General features: G+C 38.0%; 1 protein-coding gene across 1 annotated transcript in view; it reads right to left on the reverse strand.

Moving 5' to 3' along the window:
* The window catches only part of LOC138355570 (plasma membrane calcium-transporting ATPase 4-like), a gene marked incomplete at its 5' end in the record, with an annotated part of 85,348 nt that overhangs the window by 16,735 nt on the left and 46,445 nt on the right, over nt 1–22,168 (reverse strand). Inside the window, 2 exon segments of the mRNA XM_069310847.1 lie at nt 13,727–13,795; nt 17,361–17,493. Coding sequence (XP_069166948.1) covers nt 13,727–13,795; nt 17,361–17,493 — 202 coding nt within the window.

Raw genomic sequence — 22,168 nt, forward strand, 5'->3', positions numbered from 1 at the left:
CAAGTAGCCCAACAGGGCGACAAGTAGCCCAACAGGGCGACAAGTAGCCCAACAGGGCGACAAGTACGAGGAGCCGACAGACGTTCCAATAATGCGGGAAGTAGCGAAAAACCTTCCCGTACCCTCGAGAACACAGAAGCCAACACTAGTCCCGAAGGCACACGAAGGCGCAGGCGCACCCGAGATCAAAAGTCACGCAGAACCCCATCGAACGGGGAAACATGACAAAAACACCGTCCCAAAAAGCGGGGGAGGAAACATCCACCCACAGGACGGAACCAACCGACTCAAAGGCCAAGGAACCGAGCCCGGGGAGGGGCCGACGTCCAACAGCACGTACGGCGAGTGGGGAGGAAAGACCCCACTCCGCGTAACCACAAGCCCCGCCTAGAGGGGGATAAAACCCCCCACGGGGTCTAACGGGGCCAAGGCCCCCCCAAGTCAGCCCCTCCCCAGCCCCGGGAACCTACACGACAGGCCCCGGGGCCGAGCCGTTCCCCCAAAGCCCCGGCCGTACCAGAAAACCGGGGCAGCCGTGAGAACACTAAGGAAGGGAGCCCACTGGCAGACTCATACAACACGGCTGGAGGAACAGGCCCAAATGCCCCCGTCACTACCCCGGAAGGGGAATTCCCCGAGACTGCCCGAGTCTCAACACCACCAAACACCCCGCCCTGAACCTACAGACGGTAAGGAACCGGATGCAGGCAGGAAGGGTGAACCAGGGGAAAAACGAAATACAACGGGGCAGCCCCGGGGCTCCCAGGGAGGAAACCACGAGAACGTTGCCACCACCAAGGCTCAAGTGCAACGCCCCTGAGGGGGGGGCTCTGGGGTCACATCCATCGGACCCGCGCGCCCCCAGGGGTTTCCCAGGGTCCCGAGCGTTTACTTTAAGAGGACTCGCGCTCAGGTAATCCCAGGCAGGGTACTGCTAACCGGCACCCAAGCTACCAAACAACTTTCTAAGAGCTGAACCCCCGGGACGTGTACACTCACGGGGACCTAGCAGGGGGTACCACCAGAAATACTCAGAACACAAGGGACACAAGGGGCAAGAACGAAGGCAGACCCCCCCACCAGGTATATAAACAAAAGAAAAAGAAAACCCCGCAAGAGGACAGCGTACCCAAGCGGAACAGAGCCGGCCGCTATGATTGGTAAAGACAAGCTGCACAGTACCCCGCGCCCCACCAGTGCAAACACTGCCCCTTACTCTAAGGCGAACAAGGGAGACAGAACACCCGAGCACACAAAGAGCGGCCGAAAACCAAGCGGTAAACGGCCAAGCAGGGGCAGGACCCAAGGAACTTGTGGAAGGTGGCCCCAAGCCCCAAGGGCAGTACTTACAGGGCACCTAGGGAAGGGAACCCTAGGCGCATGCAGCCCGAGTACTGAAGAATCACACCCGGCTCACGCACCACCTAGAAAACAGACACCACACTCTAGGTACAGTGCTGAAACAACCACTGGAGCCGGAGCACATAACCATTGCCTATAGCATCAGCCGAAGAACTGATGGGTGGATAGCCGGCGTGGGAGGTCTGGGGCTCCCCCTTCCCCCTCCCGGGGAGGGGGGAGCTGCGCAGACAGCGGCGCGGTGACGTATGACGTCATACTAGTTTCCGTGTTTTCTGTTGAAGAGTTCTATTCACTAGTTCGGCTTAGGTAGCAATTTTCACCAGAATAGGGGTTTGTTTTGGAATGCTTACCTTTCTGGATGCTTGACCCGGTCGATGGCAGACATAGAATGCTTCCAACCACACGGGGGTTTCTATAGGCCATTGCTCCCCTTGCCTCTCTGAGGGGGCCAGGTTCTGGCTCGTGGTCCCCGGTAGGCCCTAGAACTCCATACACATGACTGATGCCAAAGTCTGACATTAGCATATCAGCTCCGGGGAGCCGACGGGGCTCCCCCCAGAAAAGTTAACCAAACCTTTGGAATAGTGAAGTGTACCTTTGACTATAGGGAAAAGGAGGTAGTGATTCAATTGTATAAATCTCTGGTATGGCCCCATTTGGATTACTGTATCCAAGCACAGAAACCACATCTTCAGAAGGACATAGCTGCTCTGCAGAAAGTGCAACACCGGGCAACAAAAATCATTCCAGAGCTAAGTCATCTCTCATATCAGTAATGGTTGAGCCCCACAGTGCTAACAACACTGCAAACCAAGCATGACAGGGTGGACCTGATCGAAACTTTAAAAATACTGAACAATTTGGAGGATGTTGATATGAATAATTTCTTTTTATTACTGCTTTTTTACCCACAGGGTTATAAACCCAAGGAACAGCCTGCCAGCCAAAGTCGTAATTACCAAGATTGTTGAATATTAAAATCCAACTGGAAAAGATTATCAAGGCAAATGGGGGGAATCTAAGATAAGCCACCGACTTCCGGCCCTCACTAGTGTCAGTGGCCCACAGGTAAATTCAGGTAAAACTCACCTTTAACACTGGAAAGATATATTACATATTATTTGGAAATAAATCAACCAATTAACTAGAACCAAGCACATACAATGCCTAAATTATAATAATAATAATAACACCTGTAATTCATTGTGTCAGGGAACAGGCAGATACCACCTATGGTATCTACACCTGGAAATCTACCAATGAAAACTACCCCAGACAAATAATTACTCAACAAAAATCAGAATTAGAATAGCAGCAAACTCTGAACCCAGACGGAATGCAGCACGTTTATTTAAATCCTAGAGTATGCTAAATATAAATGAACTACACATTCTCAGGTGTAATCCACACTATAACTTTTAAAAACCCTCAAATGCAATACCAATCTTGACCTCAAATGCTTCTTCTTGGCTGGAACAGAGCCAAGAAACACCAACAGAGAAATAAAAACCTATTTGATGTTCCAAGAGCCCTACTCAACCAAAGGAGAAATGCCATGCAAATAAAGGGCTTTAAATTGTGCAATGGCTTCCCAAATGTAACAAAATGCTACACTTTCCTTAGCCAATTAAAATATAAGATACAAAGAAGTACCAAACTGACATTACATGGTTGTTTATATATCTACCATACCAAGTAGCATAAAACTTAATAGTTCTTCATCTTTATTAAGCCAGTAGTTTTTGCTGTTATTGCTAGTACAGTATTAAATTCTGTAGACATGCTTCAGTACAGGTATTATAATATTTGCCACTAGAGCTCATAGAATAAACTCTAAAATAATATGTATTCATTAGCAATAAGTGAAAACTGTATATCATTTATTAAGTTTCTTAAAATGTTTCCATTACATAAGTTAACTTATACCTCATAATATTAAGTAATACTGTACACCAAATGCATTACTTAATTAAAACATTTACATTAATCTTAAGATATGGTTCAGCTGCTGTGTATGATTAGTGACTTAACAAATACCTACCATGAAATCATATTAATCAGATCCTCTGTCATTTTTATATATTAAATATTATTATTATTATTATTATTATTATTATTATTATTATTATTATTGGACCACAATTGGTATTATACTTAGTGTAAGAGAGACCCTTGTGAGGTATATAACCCAGGCGAGAGACATAGAAACAGCAGTGTTAAATGTTGAAAAAGTCTGGAACTCTTTCATTTGGAATCCCTGCCAGTACAATAGTCAGTTCTGCACAGATGCAGACCATTGTCATAGCAGGAAAGTGTCATCCCCAGAACAGTGTAAACAGTAAAGAAAATACATATTTAAAAAGTATATTAAGTACTGGAAGACATATAGAAACAACAGTGTTAAATGTTGAAAAACAGCCTGGAACTTTATAAGGCATATCAATGAACTACTAGGAGATACAAATGTGTATGAAATATTATTGGAATCGGAAGGTTGCACACAGATGTACTAGCTGTCTCGTTCACTTGGTTTTGGGCATGGTTGGTGAACAGTCCGGTCGTCGCTTGTATGACATGTGGTGGTCTCCTACAATAACGATAAGTGCATTTTTATCTCATACATGCTATAGTGGTGCTCAGTCCCTGTGTAAGTTAGAGATAGGCAGTTTTAAAACTAAGGTTATTTATGGAATCCTGTGTGTAGGTGGTGTTAAGTGTTGTTTTGATTCATTCACTCGGCTTTCTGTAACAAGTGGTCTTGCATCAACTTTGTTCCCCATTTGTAAAGTGTTTAAGTGTCAGAACCTTGTATTGTTAAAACCCATACTACCTTTGTAATTACCAAGGAAGGGTAGAGTATTGTGGCGACCTTAAGTCCCAGTTTGTGTGGATCCTCTAGTCTATTCACTCCTAATATTTGTTTGCTGAGAAGTATTCCTCTGTATCTAAACAATCCTAGTATGTAACAGTGTACCCCATATTTAGTCAGTGTAAAATAATCCTGCGTTCAATAAAATCTGGTTGTGAAAATTTATCCCCCAAGGTGTATTTCTTGTCTGATGTAGTATAAGATTTTTGCATTTGTCAAATATACAGTATCTAGATACAGTATCTCTCCCATTGCTTATAAGAAAATAAGAACGGGTTTGTTAGTTGTACTCTAGGGTATAACTTTCAATCGTGTGCCTTACATTGGTGACATAAGACTTAAACAACTCATTAGAATAATAAGCATTGAAATAAAATATACTTGTATGTTTTATGTTAAATATACTATGTCAAATATACTTACATACTATGTCAAAACAAGTTGAGATATGACTAACTGGGATCAGACAAGTTTTAAATAATAATTTACAATAACACTGTAGTATGACTCATTTTTTTAAGGCTATAAAGGGAAGTCCCACAAAAAATCCAGCATTGAATGTAATGAAATTCCTTTTTCTGGCAGAACCCCGGTGACTTTCTGAAGCTATTTTGCTGAGATTGCACCATGCTAAAAAGATTATATCAGTTGCGGAAGATCTGTTTGGCCTACCGAGGACCAGAGCCAGAACCTGATCTCCTTTACAGAGGTGCAAGGAGTGTGTGACAATTCACCATCCTACTTGGAAAACATCCAGAAAGTCAGGGAAGCTTTACAGACAATTGGAGGGGTCAGAGGAAATGAAACCTTGAACATCACCAAACAATTCCAGAAATGAATCACATGAAACAAGGGATTCACTTAAACTAGCTCGAAATTCATTAGTACCAATCACCAAAACTAGGCGACCCAGTCCATGCCTGCAGTCAGTTCCCCTGGTCAGTTCTGGAGCTGATGAACAACCCACCAACAAACTGACAAACCTTGAAGGGCGGGAAGGAATCAGGAACCCACTGGGACTCCACCAGAAAGAAGCATTTTGTTACACTCAACACTGTGTTCATTAAGGAGCCCCCAAGTTAACCCTTGAAGCCTTCAGGGAGCCCCCTGAATCTAACCAGAGAACAAAAACAGGACTCACCAGGGTAAAGGAGGAGAAGCAGTAGGCAATAGGAAGAATAAGAAGCCTATGAAATAAGAACAGAGGACTTTTGGACTGGCAGATTTGTAAACCTCATCCTGGAGACATTCATGTATCAACACTATGAAGATTTAAGAACATGAAGAAATGTAGGAAAATTCACCATGTTTGTTGAATTTGGTCTACACACTCGCAAACAGAGTGGTAGAAAGTTGGAGGGAACTATTAGGAGAAAGTGACAAGCCATTACGACTATATAGCGTTTGGAAGAGGTCAGGATAAAAATTTGGGATGGGACATGGGGAAAGGAATGGTGCCCAACCACTTCGACAATCGAGGATTAAACACCGACCTGCATAAAGTGAGACCATCGCTCTACCGTTCAGCCCAAGTTGAACAAGTTAGGTGAGAAGGTGGTGGAGGCTAAAACCGTCAGTAGTTTCAAAGCATTATATGACAAAGAGTGCTGGGAAGACGGGGCACCACAAGCATAGCTCTCATCCTGTAACTACACTTAGGTAAATACATTTAGGTAATTACTATGAAAATGAGGGAATGAGTGATGTTCCCTTAATGCTGGATTTGATATTCACCAGGAAAGAAGAAGAGATATTTGACATTCAGTACCTTCCCTTTTGGGTAAGAGTGACCACGTTGAAAAACTTGATATCAGGAGAGGACACTATGGGGAACTTAGCAAGTTCTATAATGAAATTTGATTGAAAATACCTATTGCTAGGCAATGAAGTAAATGAGATGTATGCTAAGTTTTGTGAAATATATGAAGGCACAAAACAATTTATACCAAAACAGAGGCAGAACTAGAAAACAGGACTAGTTCAACAGAAATTGCGAGTGCACCAGAGCAAAATACAAAAAATGGAATCGATATAGAAAGTGGGCAAATCCTCAAACACACCAGCAATACATGGAAGCAAAAAACAACTACTGTACATGGTAGTGAGAAGAAGAAAGCAATTCTGAGAAAGAGATAGCAAACAAATATAAAACTGAACCAAGCCTATTCTACAAATTCATTGAAAGCAAATTGCAGATAAAGGATAAAAATCAGAGGGTGAAAATGTGAGAGAGATTCACACAGAATGAAAAGGAAATGTGTGAAACACTAAATGGACAGTTCAAATGTGAACACATCCACAAGGGCCATGATGAGGGTTCGAACCTACGTCTGAGAGGATCCCAGATGCTGTGTTAATCAACTGAGCTACGACATGGTAAAAAAAAAAGAATTGCAACCAGAAGTTCTACTGAACTTACTTGGATCCTGCAGCCTCTCCGAGACACAAACCAGGGTTTTACATAATTCCCCCTTGCACTCAAGCTCTATCAATTAGCTGTTCTACCTCTTCGCCCTTACTTCATTACTCAGTAGGGTGGCCGGTGGCTGAGCGGACAGCACGCTGGACGCGTGATCCTGTGGTCCCAGGTTCGATTCCGGGCGCCGGCGAGAAACAATGGGCAGAGTTTCTTTCACACTGATGCCCTTGTTACCTAGCAGTAAATAGGTACCTAGGAGTTAGTCAGCTGTCACAGGCTGCTTCCTGGGGTGTGTGTGGTGTGGGAAAAAAAATAGTAGTTAGTAACAGTTGAGAGGCGGGCCGAAAGAGCAGAGCTCAACCTCCGCAAGCACAACTGGTTGAATACAACTAGGTGAATACACAGAAATCACAATATCGTGATGCATCAAATGAGCAAATCCACAAGGGCCGTGACGAGGGTTCGAACCTACGTCTGAGAGGATCCCGGACACTGCCTTAATCAACTGAGCTACGACGGATGAAACATTACAAAATGGTGTAATGAAGTAAGGCCAAGAGGTAGAACAGTTTATTGGTAGAGCTCGAGTGCATGGGGGGGAATTGTGTAAAACCCTTTTTGTGTCTTGGAGAGGCTGCAGGATCCAAGTAAGTTCAGTAGAACTTCTGGTTGCAATTCTTTTTTTTTTACCATGTCGTAGCTCAGTTGATTAACACAGCATCTGGGATCCTCTCAGACGTAGGTTCAAACCCTCGTCATGGCCCTTGTGGATTTGTTCATTTGATGCATCACGCTATTGTGATTTCTGTGTACAATGAAGTAAGGGCGAAGAGGTAGAACAGCTTATTGACAGAGCTCGAGTGCATGGGAGAATTGTGTAAAACCCTGGTTTGTGTCTCGGAGAGGCTGCAGGATTCAAGTAATTTCAGTAGAACTTCTGGTTGCAATTCTTTTACCATGTCGTAGCTCAGTCAATTAAGGCAGCATCTGCGATCCTCTCGGACGTAGGTTTGAACCCTAGTCACGGCCCTTGTGGATTTGTTTATTTGATACATCATGCTATTGTGATTTCTGTGTGTAGTTCAAATGTGTGTTTACACAAAATGAGGCTTTCAAAAAACCAGACACAATGCCAATTCTAAATAACACCATAGAGTACCTACTGGTGTCTCAAGACAAAGTGCAAAAATTACTCAAAGAGCTAGGAAGAAACAAAACAGTTGGACCAGAACCTTTGTTTCTGAGAGAATGTGCACCTGAGCTGAGCATTCCACTTCAGCTGATATTTCAAACATTTATGTGTACAGAAATTTACAAATTAAGTGGAAAGGAATTAAAGAACTCTAACAAAGAAAGAAATCTAGGGGTGGTTCTGGATAGTAGAATGTCACAAGAGGAGCATATAAAGAACATTGTGTGAGGAGCATATACAGTACTACACTTTCCAACTTCAGAATCAAATCACCTCACTGCCAACACACTGCCAACTCACAACTCACTGCCAACAAACTCACTCTCAACATTGATAAAACTTTCTATATTCTGTTTGGCAATAAATCCTCAAATCAAATAAATCTCAGGATAAACAATACCAATATTTGTAAAAAAATATATGGCAAATTCCTTGGCGTTCTCATTGACCATGTTTGTATCACACCTTGTATGTATGTACTTTACCTGAATAAACATTTTAATTTGAATTTGAAATATGAATCACTTTTTTTTAAATACTGTACATGGATGGCAAGATAGTCAAGGAACTGTTCATGATTTTTGTGAGACCAAAACTGGAATATGCAGCAGTTGTATGGCACCCATATCTTAAGAAGCACATTAACAAACTAGAAAAGGTGCAAAGCCATGCAACAAAACAGCTTCCGGAACTGAAAGACGAGAGTTACGAGGAGAGGCTAGAGTTGTTAAATATGCCAAAGCTAGAAGATAAAGGAAAAAAGAGGCGATATGATCATTATGTATAAAATATTAATTGGAATTGACAAGATTGATAAAGAAGAATTCTTGAAACCTGGAACTTCACACACAAGAGGTCATAGATTTAAGTTATGGAAACAAACCTGCCAAAAAAAAACATTAAGTTCACTTTTGCAAATAGAGGGGAAGATAGTTGGAACAAGTTAGGTGAGAAGGTAGTGGAAGCCAAAACCGTAAGTAGTTTCAAAGCATCATATCACAAAGATCACTGGGAAGATGGGACACCTTGAGTATAGCTCTCATCCTGTAACTACACTTAGGTAATTAGAATGGGAAGCTGACAAAGGGCAGAATAATGTTGAAAGGCTGATCAGGCCGCCTCAGACTGATGATAAGAAAAAACCTAGAGCGCTGAATAACAACCATCCCCCTTTTCTTCAGAAAGATGGTGATAAATCCACCCTTAAAACTCAACACACATATTTGTGGAGAGCCTGGAGGTATCTGTATAACACCAAGGTCTGGTCTGGAGGTATTTGTGTAACACCAAGAGCTGATCTAAAGGTATTTGTGCAACACCAAGAGCTGCTCCTCTGTATGAGGAAAAGGATAGGATGAAAAAACAAATTCTGACACCTTAAGAATTTAACAACTGTACTGTGCACACTGCGATATCATGGGGAAAGGGTGTGTGTGCAAACCAGCATATCACGTTTCTTAATACAATATATTCAAAACTCCCATGTGTACATTGGGCTCACATCCTATTCCTCAGGACTCCAGTAAACAGACACCATCTTGAATAAAATCATCATCATCCCTCCTGGTTGTGAGAGCCTCAGTACTGCCAGAGGGACCAAGGCTGGCACATGCAGCTGGAGCTCACAGCACAGCTGTGCATGCTGAGGCAACAGCACAACTTAATAAAGAATAAAATAAATACAGTAACTGAAATTATTTTGTGATGATAGCGTCATAGATGATCCTGACTGTGATAATGACTGTGTAAAATGTTTAGATATCAGTGAACACAATACTAGTTATAATGTTCACAGCATGTGGCAAGAGACACAGCACTCAGCCATTGTTTTCTGCATCTATGTATCATGAAACAACCTGTTGCTCCCTTACAATAAGCTTGTGGAAATGGATTTATATTCAGGATTTAATGACAGGAATGTGATGATAACAGCAGTTCTGTGGCAAGTCTTAGTGATGTGTGTACTGTAGTATATTGGAAGCATTTTCTGTCATCGGGTGATGTCTGCTGGTGTCGTCTGCTCATATTGCGTGGCTCTAGGCTGTGTTTTGATTCAATCACCACACCCACCAAAACTATTTATTTGTTCATTATGGTGCATAAAAAAGTATTAATAAATATATGATGTGTGTATAGTGTAATAACAGCAAAAACTGTGTTTTATTGTTCAAAGTATATAATATTTGAACTCAAATTAGCATGTGGCATGAATACTGTATATCTATGAATATAATATTCTATATGTTCTGTGATACAAATAATATTTTTGTATTATTAATCTAATAATTATTATTATGTATTATCCTCTAATTACTCAACACAAAGCTGCTATTAGGACAATATCCAACTCTGGCCCCAGAGTTGGATTGCAATGCATCATTACAATGCAGAACAATGCATCATTACACTTGAAAAACCATGGTAAAAACCTTTACAATACTAAGAAAATATGATATATTCAATGCATGCTGCTACAATTTCATGTAAACAATGTAGGACTAAGCTGAACTCTGATAACCAGTTATAGAGTTATTTCATTTACCAGTAACACTTAGTTGTTCGTAATGGTGCATAAAAATGTTGATATTTATATATAATGTGTGCATATAGTGCAATAACAGCAAAAAATATTTAATTTTGCAGACGAGGAGTCACAATAACGTTGAAATATGTTGACCAAACCACACACTAGAAAGTGAAGGGACGACAAGGGTCGTCCCTTCACTTTCTAGTGTGTGTGGTTTGGTCAACATTTAGTTTTATTGTTCTAAAAATATAAATAAAAAACTATTCTAAAATTTTGTTCTTAAATAAAAATATGGTGCACATATCTTAATCACACAAATGTGTGATTAAGATATGTACGCCATATTTTGTAGCATAGTGATGTTCCACACGTTTATTTACATAAATTTCTTAAATTGCACACTATTGAATAATATTACAACAAAAAACAGACAAAAACCATGGAGAGACATTGAAATAATTATGTAAAATTATATTCGCTGCAACTGCAGCGGCCACGAAGCTGCAAGGGCTACTGTCGCTGGATGAAGACTTACTCAATGTCCATAAATCGCTCTGCTTCTCTACTCTGTCATGCCCAAAGTACAGTACAGTATGTCTCATACAATATTTTTTAAGTTTCTCGTGATCATGGAATGTATTTTAACAATACAGTACTGGAAAGAAAAAAAATTGAGAATAATTTATTTTACACACACAGGGAACTTGTCATATTAAACTAAAGCACAGTACAGTGGTTAAAAGACAGATATCAATGTCAAAAATCATGACATGGGAGAAGCAGTCACTACTATATATTTGTATTAGTATTATAATGTAGCAAAAGCCAAGTGCTTATGCTACATTATATTAAATTACTAAAACAAATTTATTTGTTTAAATTTAAAACAAAACAAATTAAAGCAAATTAAAAACAATGTATCTAAGGAAAATAGATAATACAAAACAATTTATTGATTTATTGGTTATATATTGATTTAAATATTTACACTTGCTGTAAGTACTGCACAATTTTTCTTTTGTAAAAGTCATTAACATACACAGAATCTGCACAAAGCTTAAAGCTAACAAAGCAGTTGAAGCGTACATTTGAGAATTTGTAGTGAATTTTAAGTTACAAGATGTTGAAATTTTGTTAATTTTGTGAATTATAAATATACTGTACAACCATTTATGAATAAAGTTTTGGATTTGATTTTGATTTGCCTGATATATTGATATGAATTACTGTCTGATATGAATTATATATGCTAGTGGGTTGTTTGATAGTTAATGAGAGTGCAACTTGGCAGTCTCTTTGATGCTAAGTTGAGCATGCTGCAAGTAATGCACTTTTCTTTCCATATTTTTGGCTGGATTTTGTGTTCTTTAGTGTCTTCCTAGTACAGTACTAGTTTGACCTGAAAAGAACATTTTGAAAAGTACCTGTTGTGCAGATGTGGTATGTTAACTTTGAATACCTCAAAAATGGTGACTACAACAAATTAAAACTTTAAAACACACAATAAGAACTTACAGATTGTGATGTAATACTTATACACATAACAAATTACAAAGCTGGTGTATGTGACTATTAAATTACAGGTGGCAAATTATACATTAAGAGAACATACAGCACAGTTTTAATGTGCTCAAGCAACCACATCTAGGTGATGAGTGTGAGTTTAAACTTGTTTTCTTATAACATTCATTGTACAGGAATGCAAAAAAGTCAGTACAGAATTATAAGCTTCTTTCTGGCTTCCATGATAGTATAATAAGGATGTAACTGAAGACAGAAAAGGAAATAAAAACCAAAAAGTAATTATTTTCACTTTGTTTTAAAAAGTGCTACATTAGTGCTCAACACTATTTTATTTGGATGATGAATAATTGTTTCAAAAAGGTTTCATCATTGGCTCATGTTGAGTGATGTAATAATGGTTCAACAGTAACTTGACCTGCCCAAAATGCTATGCATGTTAGTGGCTTTGCAAAAATGTAAAGACATCAATGCTATGTACTTTCATAAACCCAATATGTACCTTCTATAAAAAAAACTTGATCATGATAGTATTTCAACAGCTTATCACTATGTAGTGTTATGCCTCAATAGCAGGAGGCACCAGAAAAACATATTTACCTTTTTGTTAACGACTCAATAACTGCTGCTCTACATGGTGCTCCATCAAAAACAGTAGTGTGCAGGTTAAGTTCCAATGTTTTAATATTTCAGAGCACAAATTAAAAGAGTGCAAACTTTAATCTAGAAAACATGTATGAAGTGCCAATTAATTGTAATAAAAGTATAACACTACATACCCCAAAAGTATGTAAAACTTCACAAGCAGTCTTAAGAAATCGCATACTGTTTTCTTTCTCTAACGAGCATATTGAAAGGTATTACTGTGTAAACATTTTGAAGTTACTCTTATTTTGTTGTTTTTAAAATTCAGACCATTTATTGCTGCATTGCATAAAATATTAATAAAGTTAAAGCAACAGCCAATCTACAGCATTCCTTATAGGACAATCTCAGTCAGAAATTTGCATTCCTAACTTACTTCCATTATTAATACTGTATGCAATAATGCAAAAAAAAAATTCTCCAAAACTATAAGTAGTCTATTGTATTAACATAAGAACTAATACCAAATCACCCAAGACCAGTTACCTCCCATACATTATTTCTTAAGTCATGAAAACTAGATGTTTTAAACATTTTTTATTAATTGGTCTTTAATTCTAAGATAAATTTACTTTTGTCAATTCTTTCTGTGTACATACAATACGTTCACATTAATATATAGTAGATAACTATAATTTAATTAATATAGATAATGTAATAAGTTAGGTACCTTCTGGCAAAATAACTAATTTGCATAGAGTTTTGGGCCAAATTTTAAGGCTGATATTAAAAATTAAGGAAAATATTTACAAATTGCAATTCATCATGTAAGTCATGTTCACTAATAAAACAAATCAGATTAAATATACATAGTTCCAAACCATGAAAACTATCAAAAGAGCAGTAGGGGCCCAGGGGACCTCATTACTGTTCATGACTGCAACATAAACAAAAACATAAATCAGAAAAAATATCTTTAAATTCTCACGAGAGAAAATAAATGGTGAATTAAAATTCTTTAAGAATAGGGACTGTGACATGGTGGTATAGTTGAGGATTACAAGTTCAATGTGGCACAGTAGCTTTTAAATGTAAAAGTACATGAGGACTGAGATGAAAGAGTTTAGGGGTGGTAGCTTGGAGGTGATTGTGTGGAGGCAAGAGCCTTACTATAAACAGGACAGCAACAACAATGAGAGAGTGTGAGCATCATGTACAGCAATTGTGGAGGCAAGAGTATCAAGGTCTTACGGCCTGGTCATGTGGTGCCTTGCGGAAGGGTACAGGGAGCAGCGGACCTTCCACCCAGCCTCGTATCACCTGAGGCAGCCGCAGGGAGAAATAATGTCTTTGTAACCTTGTTCTTCAGTAATTTACACTGATCATTATGTCATTCACACACACACACACACACACACACACATTTATTTCTTTGTATGGACTTATTTAATATACTGTATATTGAATTTATTATAAATATGCCATGGGTATATTAGCTTTAATCTGGTTTCCATATGCACCACATACATATGAAATTATTAAAGCATCATTTATACTGTATTAGTAAATAGCAAGGGAGGATGTATACATGCATAACAGCAAACATCCACATGCAGCTGGTGACCCCATATACCAAGGCTGCTAGTTCATAGACAAGAAATTTCTCAAATTCCATACGGAAAACCTGCAAGTTATAGGCCTAAGCTTTAAAAATTGTGTACTAAAGAAATGTGAAGAATAAATGTAGTGAGAGAAGAGGATGTTTATACTGTACAGTATATGAGCACTGGATTAGTGAGTAGACCATTTAGATTTAAGTGATAAAAATAATTTTGACCTGAAAAATACGGGTAGAATGAGAAAAATGTGGTTACAAGCAGAAGAAAATAATGTCCACAACAAAAATTTAAAAAAGTAAATTGGATAATTAATATCTAGAAAAGTTTGAGGGAGGAGAACTTGCCCAACATAGAACTTATTACAGTCCTTACAAGGTATTTTATAAATGACACAATTATCACTACAAGGGCTGTTTCTAATTAATAGCTTACCAATAGTATTTTCGTGGCTAAACAATACATGTATATCAAAAAGTTTCAAGGCCTTGACAATATTCTCAAACCCAGAGAAATATGGTAAACATAACACATTCTTTGGGCGAATTTTTTCACTGCATATATTATTATAATATGTACGACGTGCTTTGCTACAGCAAACTTAAAAAAAACTCGGTGGGTAACAGAGCTTGAGACCAATAGAATCAATATTCTTAAACTCTTCATCTAAGAATTCTGGACTCACAATCTGAAGAGCTCCTAGATACATTGAAAAAATAATGAACATAAGATAAAGTCATCATTTGTGAAAAGGCAAGAAAAATGCATGAAGACCTTTTAAAGAAAACCCCTGAAACGAGTGATGCAGAAGTGAAAGAGTTTAAGGCAAGCAGGGGATGGTTTGAGAAATTTAGAAAAGAAGTGGAATCATAGTGTTGAGAGGCATGGTGAGGCTGCCAGCTCAGACAAACCAACGGCTGAAAGATTCATTGGCGAATTTAAAGATTTTGTGCAGAGTGAGGCATACCTACCACAACAAGTGTTTAATTGTGACGAGACAGGGCTATTCTGGAAAAGATTCCCAAAGAAAACATACATTACCAAGGAGGAGAAGTCATTGCCTGGGCACAAGCCTATGAAAGATCGGTTTATTCTTGTGTTGTGTGGTAATGTGAGTGGCGATTTGACAGCTGAGGAAATTTCTTCAGGGAAGGATGTGCCAGTACAGAATGTCTCTTCCTCAACAATTAAGGAAATGTGTGCAGCATGGGAAGAATTGCAAACCTTTGCTGAAACGACTCACTCAAATCAAGCTGCAGTAGGTCGTTGCCTTAACCTATTCAATGACACTGTGATGCATCATTACAGACAAATGTTAAAACGAAGGGAAAAACAAATGTCTCTTGACAAATTTGTAGTGAGACAAACAAGCACTGAACCACAACCAGGTCCTAGTGGTATTCAGGCAAAACATAGGAGAGAGTACCCCCAGAGAAAACATCACTGCCTGATGTGATAATGGAAGGGGACTCCCCTTCCAAACAGTAACAACTCTCCTCCTCCCCCTCATCACCATCTTCCATACGCCATCAAGAGCCCTCCATAAAGGTAAGAGAAACTTTGGTACTGTATTGTAGTTAGAAAAAACATTGTATTCAGTATAAAATGTATTTGTATGTTAATATTTTGTCGGGTTGGGAATGGATTAATTCAAATCCCTTTATTTCATATGGGAAAAATCGCTTTGACTTACGATATTTCGACCTACGATCTGTCTCTGGGAACGGATTAGCATCATAAGTTGAGGCCCCATTGTGTGTGTGTGTGTGTGTGTGTGTGTGTGTGTGTGTGTGTGTGTGTGTGTGTGTGTGTGTGTGTGTGTGTGTGTGTGTGTGTGTGTGTGTGTGTGTGTGTGTAAATCACGAAAATAAACGTGTGATTAAAAATGTGACGGTGTCAGACCACGGAGGAAAATTGAAACAGGAATTTCCTTAAGTACTTTTGTATATTAAGACTCCTTCTGAAGATGTATTAATATACGAAAGTACTTAAGGAAATTCCTGTTTCAATTTTCCTCCGTGGTCTGACACTGTCATAATATATATATATATATATATATATATATATATATATATATATATATATATATATATATATATATATATATATATATATATTATATATATATATATATATTATATATATATATATATATTATATATATATATATATATATATATATATATATATATATATATATATATATATATATATATGTAATATATATATATAGATATATATATATGTATATGTAATATATATATATATATAGATATATATATATATATATATATATATATATGTATATGTAATATATATATATATAGATAAATATATATATGTATATGCAACCCGTTCTCGCAAATTCGTAAAGTCAATATTGACTTATTAACTACGTGCATAGGTGATATACTAAACATAATAGATACCCCTAAAAAGATTCATAGAAAACACCGACCTTACCTAACCTTGTTAGTATCTTAAGATAAGCATCTTATTGCTTCATAATTACAATTATTACTTAACCTATACCTATTATAGGTTAGGTAATAATTGTAATTACGAAGCAATAAGATGCTTATCTTAAGATACTAACAAGGTTAGGTAAGGTCGGTGTTTTCTATGAATCTTTTTAAGGGTATCTATTATGTTAAATATGTCACCTATGCACATATTTAATAAGTCAATATTGACTTATTAAATTTGCGAGAACGGGTTGCAACATTATATATATATATATATATATATATATATATATATATATATGCAAGGTAAAAATAAAATTGCCTGTATAAATTTTAATTTTGCAAACAAAACAGTATACAAGCATATTTTCTTAAGATAGAATGTGATAGTTGTAGACAATAAAAAACATACAAGTCTGTAGGTTGATAAGGAAGACAGAATACCTGTCTTTTAACTGTGCTGATACTGGAAAGTGTTTAAATATTTTATAAACTGCACTGATGAAGAGAGACAACATTATAAAATCAGGGCTTGCATTGTAGGACTTTTATTAGGTGCACAACTGAAGTTTAGTACTTATGGAATCTATATAGATCCCCTTTCTTGTAATTTATTAAAAACGAAATTGATCAAAAAGCAAAATTTTTATTTGAACGAAATATTATACACATTTACTTAAGTGCATTTATTGTGTTTTACACTTAAGATGTTCAAGTGTGAAACATGCCAAGGCCACGATTATCCTCATATTTACAGTGAACACTGAACCGCACTTCCTACTGAGAATATTCATCTGTTCTAACCTGTGTCTGCAGATCAGTAATGCTCTCAATCCAGAAGACATTTGCATCTCGCTTCTTCTTATTTAAGGCCCTTTCCAGTGAGTCGACTGAGACGCCATGAGGAACCTCCCCTTCTGGGTGAACTGCAGCTGATCTAAGGGGGTCAAGTTAGGTCAGGTCAGGTGTTGCATAAGACACATTTATGCCTGGTGGATAAGTGACTGCCTTCGTAGTATAATTTACCGAACCATAATTTGAAATTAGGAGAAGGAATGTATGACCATGTCTCATACAAAACATCCAATCACAGAGCAGGCCAGCCTTCAAAAGCTTAAAAGCCTATGCAGGTTGCAACACTACAGATGTTTAAAAAAAATATCAGATGAAAGATATTGGTGATGACGGCAGCTTGAAACATTCAGATTTTGCATATTTTGTTATTATAAAGGAATAACAAATGCTATTCTAATATTACATATTCCACATGAAGTAAAATGGTGATCATGTGATAGAATGAAGTACGAGTACAGCTGGGGTTGTAAAAAGTAGGTACTAGGGTACTGAATGTTGCAGTTAAGGTTGTATTCTACACTCCTAGACACTTGCAGTGTGTAGTTACCTGCTAAGACATGTGACCACTTACTTTACTGTTGTGCTTAAAAGCATATCATCCTCTGGAGGGTTATTAAGGACATAACACTAGCTTACTGACCAACTAGCAAGTATACTGTAGTCCCAAACATAATCGAGCGGTCCGTCTAATTACAGCAAGCTACCACAAGCTGCACAAGCTTCACAAAGCTTTCTCGCAATACGTTAGTAATGAATAAATATGATATATTTACTCATTATAATGTTGGTGCTGAATGTACAAGACGAAAAAACATAATTTTAATCTGAAAAAGTATCTTTTTATAAAGAAATTAGGCAAAAATAAAGAGCTGGTGACGCCAAATCAAGTCGACGATCCAAGCGTAGCGTAGGTTAGGTTAGGTCAACCTAACCTAACATATCATACTTATTCATTACTAACGTATTACCAGGAAGCTTTGTGAAGCTTGTGTAGCTTGTGGTAGCTTGTGGTAGCTTGTGGTAGCTTGTGGTAGCTTGTGGTAGCTTGTGGTAGCTTGTGGTAGCTTACGGTAATTGGACGGACCCTAGTCGAGGACTAAAGTAAATTCTCAGTGTATATTATAGTCCATAAATATTCGTACAAAGCCTCTACATTTGTTGTTTTGGCTCTGTATTTACTATTTGTATTTACTCTTTGTGCCTGCAGAATCGAGCTATTAGCTCTTGGACCCCACCTTTCAAACCAATCTATTTTTTCTTGTTTTTTTTCTGTTTTTATTTTTTATTTTTTTTTTATATACAAGTCCTTGTATTCTTGTAAAGCCACTAGCATGGATAGCATTTCAGGCAAGTCGTTAATCTTAATTTTCCCTGGAATACGATCCGAAAAATAATTTAACAACCAGGTACCCGTTCAGTGCTGGGTGAACAGAGATGTATAGTTAAGGATTGGCACCTAGTCAATCCTTCCTGGCCAGGATGCGAACCTAGGCCAAATCGCTCGTGAAGCACGGGGCGAGTGTCTTAATTACCACTGTGCCACGGGGATTGCTGTCTACTATTATACTATACTATATAGACTACTAAACGTAAACTACATATATATTTCTCTCTAACGCATATACACACACATACATTACCAGGATGCAGCCCATATCGGCTGTCTAACTCCCAGATACCAGTTTACTACTAGGTGAGCCTCATATTTCATTAAGATTAAAATTAACATCAGGTGAAAGAAACTGCCCATATGTCTCTGCCTTAGCCTCGAACCTGGATCCTTAGGACTACGACCCCAGAGCACTGTCCACTTGGCTGCAAGGCCCCTGTAATAGCCATGAGGTTAAAATGCAGACTTCCAGCTTTAATTTGGGGGCATTTACATCTACACATATATTGGGTCACCCGGGAAGGAATTTCAGCTGTTTCATACATAGTCCTATTATTTTAGAGGACCAAAAGGAATTGGACAATTGATTGCTAAGCTGTTTCTTGGCCAGAAGTGTATCAGTGCATTGTTAGGCCATGCACAGGAGAAGTAACAAAAGGTCTAGAGTTGATTCTAGGTGTAGCATTTGTATTTGTAGTCAGTTGTTCTCTCAATATGAGGAACAAAGACATTTAATGCCAGTAAAGCAGGCCATCATGAGGCTTAAAAGTTAGAATAACTCGGAGAACTAGGCGCATCGAAATCAATTGTTTAATAGCATTAACCCTTAAACTGTGCAACACCCCTTGAGTGCACCCCTGTCTACCAATATACGTACCAAGTCGGTATATTGGTATACTGTCTACCAATAATTCCCAGTATACCAAGTGCACACCCATTCATATGACGTTTTGGAGCTCCGTGCAAGATTTAAATGGCCGGCGGCTACACGGGGTTCACATCAGCTTCCTCAGGGCTCTTGTAAACAGACACTACTTAAAAAAAATCGTGGTCAACATTCCTCGGGTGTGAAAGCCTCAGTACTTAGTGAGCCACCAAGGCTGGCACACGCAGAATGAGCTCACAGCACTGCTGTTCAGCTTGTGACCACAGCATCGCCTAAAAAGTAAAAAATATATGTACCTGGTATTATTTAGCAATGATAGTATTACAGAAGATTCCTGACTGTGATAAAAATTACCAGGATTCTGATAATAGCTGGATTGTTGTGATAATTTGAGCTGTGCTGTGGGAGGAGTAATGTTTAGGGTGGGAGGGCTGTAGCGTCATCTGCCGAATCTGTATGGCCACCTGTTACTGTCTGCACTCACTATATCAGCTTAGTAGTTCGCTATGGTGAACACAAATGTGGATATTTATATATAACGTGTATATATAGTATAATAACAGCAAAAGGAGTATTGGGAGAAGCCATTTTGGTGCAGGAGGTGGCATCTTCTGCATGAATTGTCATGCTGTGTAAGGGTGGCCACTATATGCTCTTTGGGCACTATACCAGCTTAGTTGAACAGTTATGGTGAACAAAACATGTAGATACTTATATATATATAATGTATATATATAGTGTAATATCAGCAAAACTATATGTTTATTGTTTTATGAACAAAATAATTGAATCACTTATATGATCACAATACTTTTCAGTATAGCAATGATTCACACATTTTATTATATAAATATATCACACTGCACACTATTGAATAATATTACTTTAAAAAAATTAGAAAAAATAAATCAGACATTGAAATAATTAGGTAATAATATCTTTGTGGCAACTCCCACCTGACAGCTCGGTCAGAGCTGACCGCCTCCGGCACTTGCTTTGTCAATGCCTGTTTTTTTTGCCAACTTCCCTGCCCTATTGCAGCCAAAATATGCCACCTACAATTTTTTTTATTATTTTTCCCGTGATTAGGGAACACAAAAAAATACTTTTATAAGAATTTTTTTTTGTGCCTGTGGGTGTTGAAGGCCAAATAGGCCAGAGCAGCTTATGGGGTTAAAAAGCAAGAATGTATTGAAAGCTAAGCAATAGCAAATGACCTGTAATTACCTAAGTGTAATTACTTAAGTGTAGTTACAGGATGAGAGCTACGCTCGTGGTGTCCCATCTTCCCAGCACTCTGTCATATAACGCTTTGAAACTACTGACGGTCTTGGCCTCCACCACCTTCTCACTTAACTTGTTCCAACCGTCTACCACTCTATTTGCGAAGGTGAATTTTCTTATATTTCTTCGGCATCTGTGTTTAGCTAGTTTAAATCTATGACCTCTTTGTTCTTGAAGTGCCAGGTCTCAGGAAATCTTCCCTGTCGATTTTATCAATTCCTGTTACTATTTTGTATGTAGTGATCATATCACCTCTTTTTCTTCTGTCTTCTAGTTTTGGCATGTTTAATGCTTCTAACCTCTCCTCGTAGCTCTTACCCTTCAGTTCTGGGAGCCACTTAGTAGCATGTCTTTGCACCTTTTCCAGTTTGTTGATGTGCTTCTTAAGATATGGGCACCACACAACAGCTGCATATTCTAGCTTTGGCCTAACAAAAGTCATGAACAATTTCTTTCGTATATCGCCATCCATGTATTTAAATGCAATTCTGAAGTTAGAAAGCATAGCATAGGCTCCTTGCACAATATTCTTTATGTGGTCCTCAGGTGATAGTTTTCTATCTAGAACCACCCCTAGATCTCTTTCTTTATCAGAATTCTTTAGAGATTTCTCACATAATATATAGGTTGTGTGGGGTCTATGTTCTCCTATTCCACATTCCATAACATGACATTTATTAACATTAAATTCCATTTGCCAAGTGGTGCTCCATCTACTTATTTTGTCCAGGTCTTCTTGAAGGGCATGACAATCATCTAAATTTCTTATATAAACCTGTAAACTATGGAAAATGCTATAGTGGATGACAAGAATTGGTTGTGAAGAAAAATATCCTTTTAAATGTGGAGTTCAGTCTTATGAACTCCACAAATAGTCAGAAGACTGGCAACTACCATATTTGCCGGCATATAAGACGCACTTTTTTTATTTTGAAATGTATCAAAAGAGTGCCCTGCGTCTAATGCGGTAGTATTACAGATGGGAGACCAAGAGGCATATATTATGGAGCCGGACAAGAATATTGGGTAAGTTCGCTAGGCACAAAAATTGTTGCTAATAATAAAATATTGAAAACAAGCTAAGTTATCACAGTCTGTTATCACAAACTTATGATACGTCAGCAGTTATGAAGGAAGCTCACAACATCTTACCCAGTACAGTATACATAACCCACACCTGATGTCAGACATTATTTA

The sequence above is a fragment of the Procambarus clarkii genome, chromosome 68, assembly GCF_040958095.1.
Source record: "Procambarus clarkii isolate CNS0578487 chromosome 68, FALCON_Pclarkii_2.0, whole genome shotgun sequence".
In the NCBI taxonomy this organism is placed as follows: Eukaryota; Metazoa; Arthropoda; class Malacostraca; order Decapoda; family Cambaridae; genus Procambarus; species Procambarus clarkii.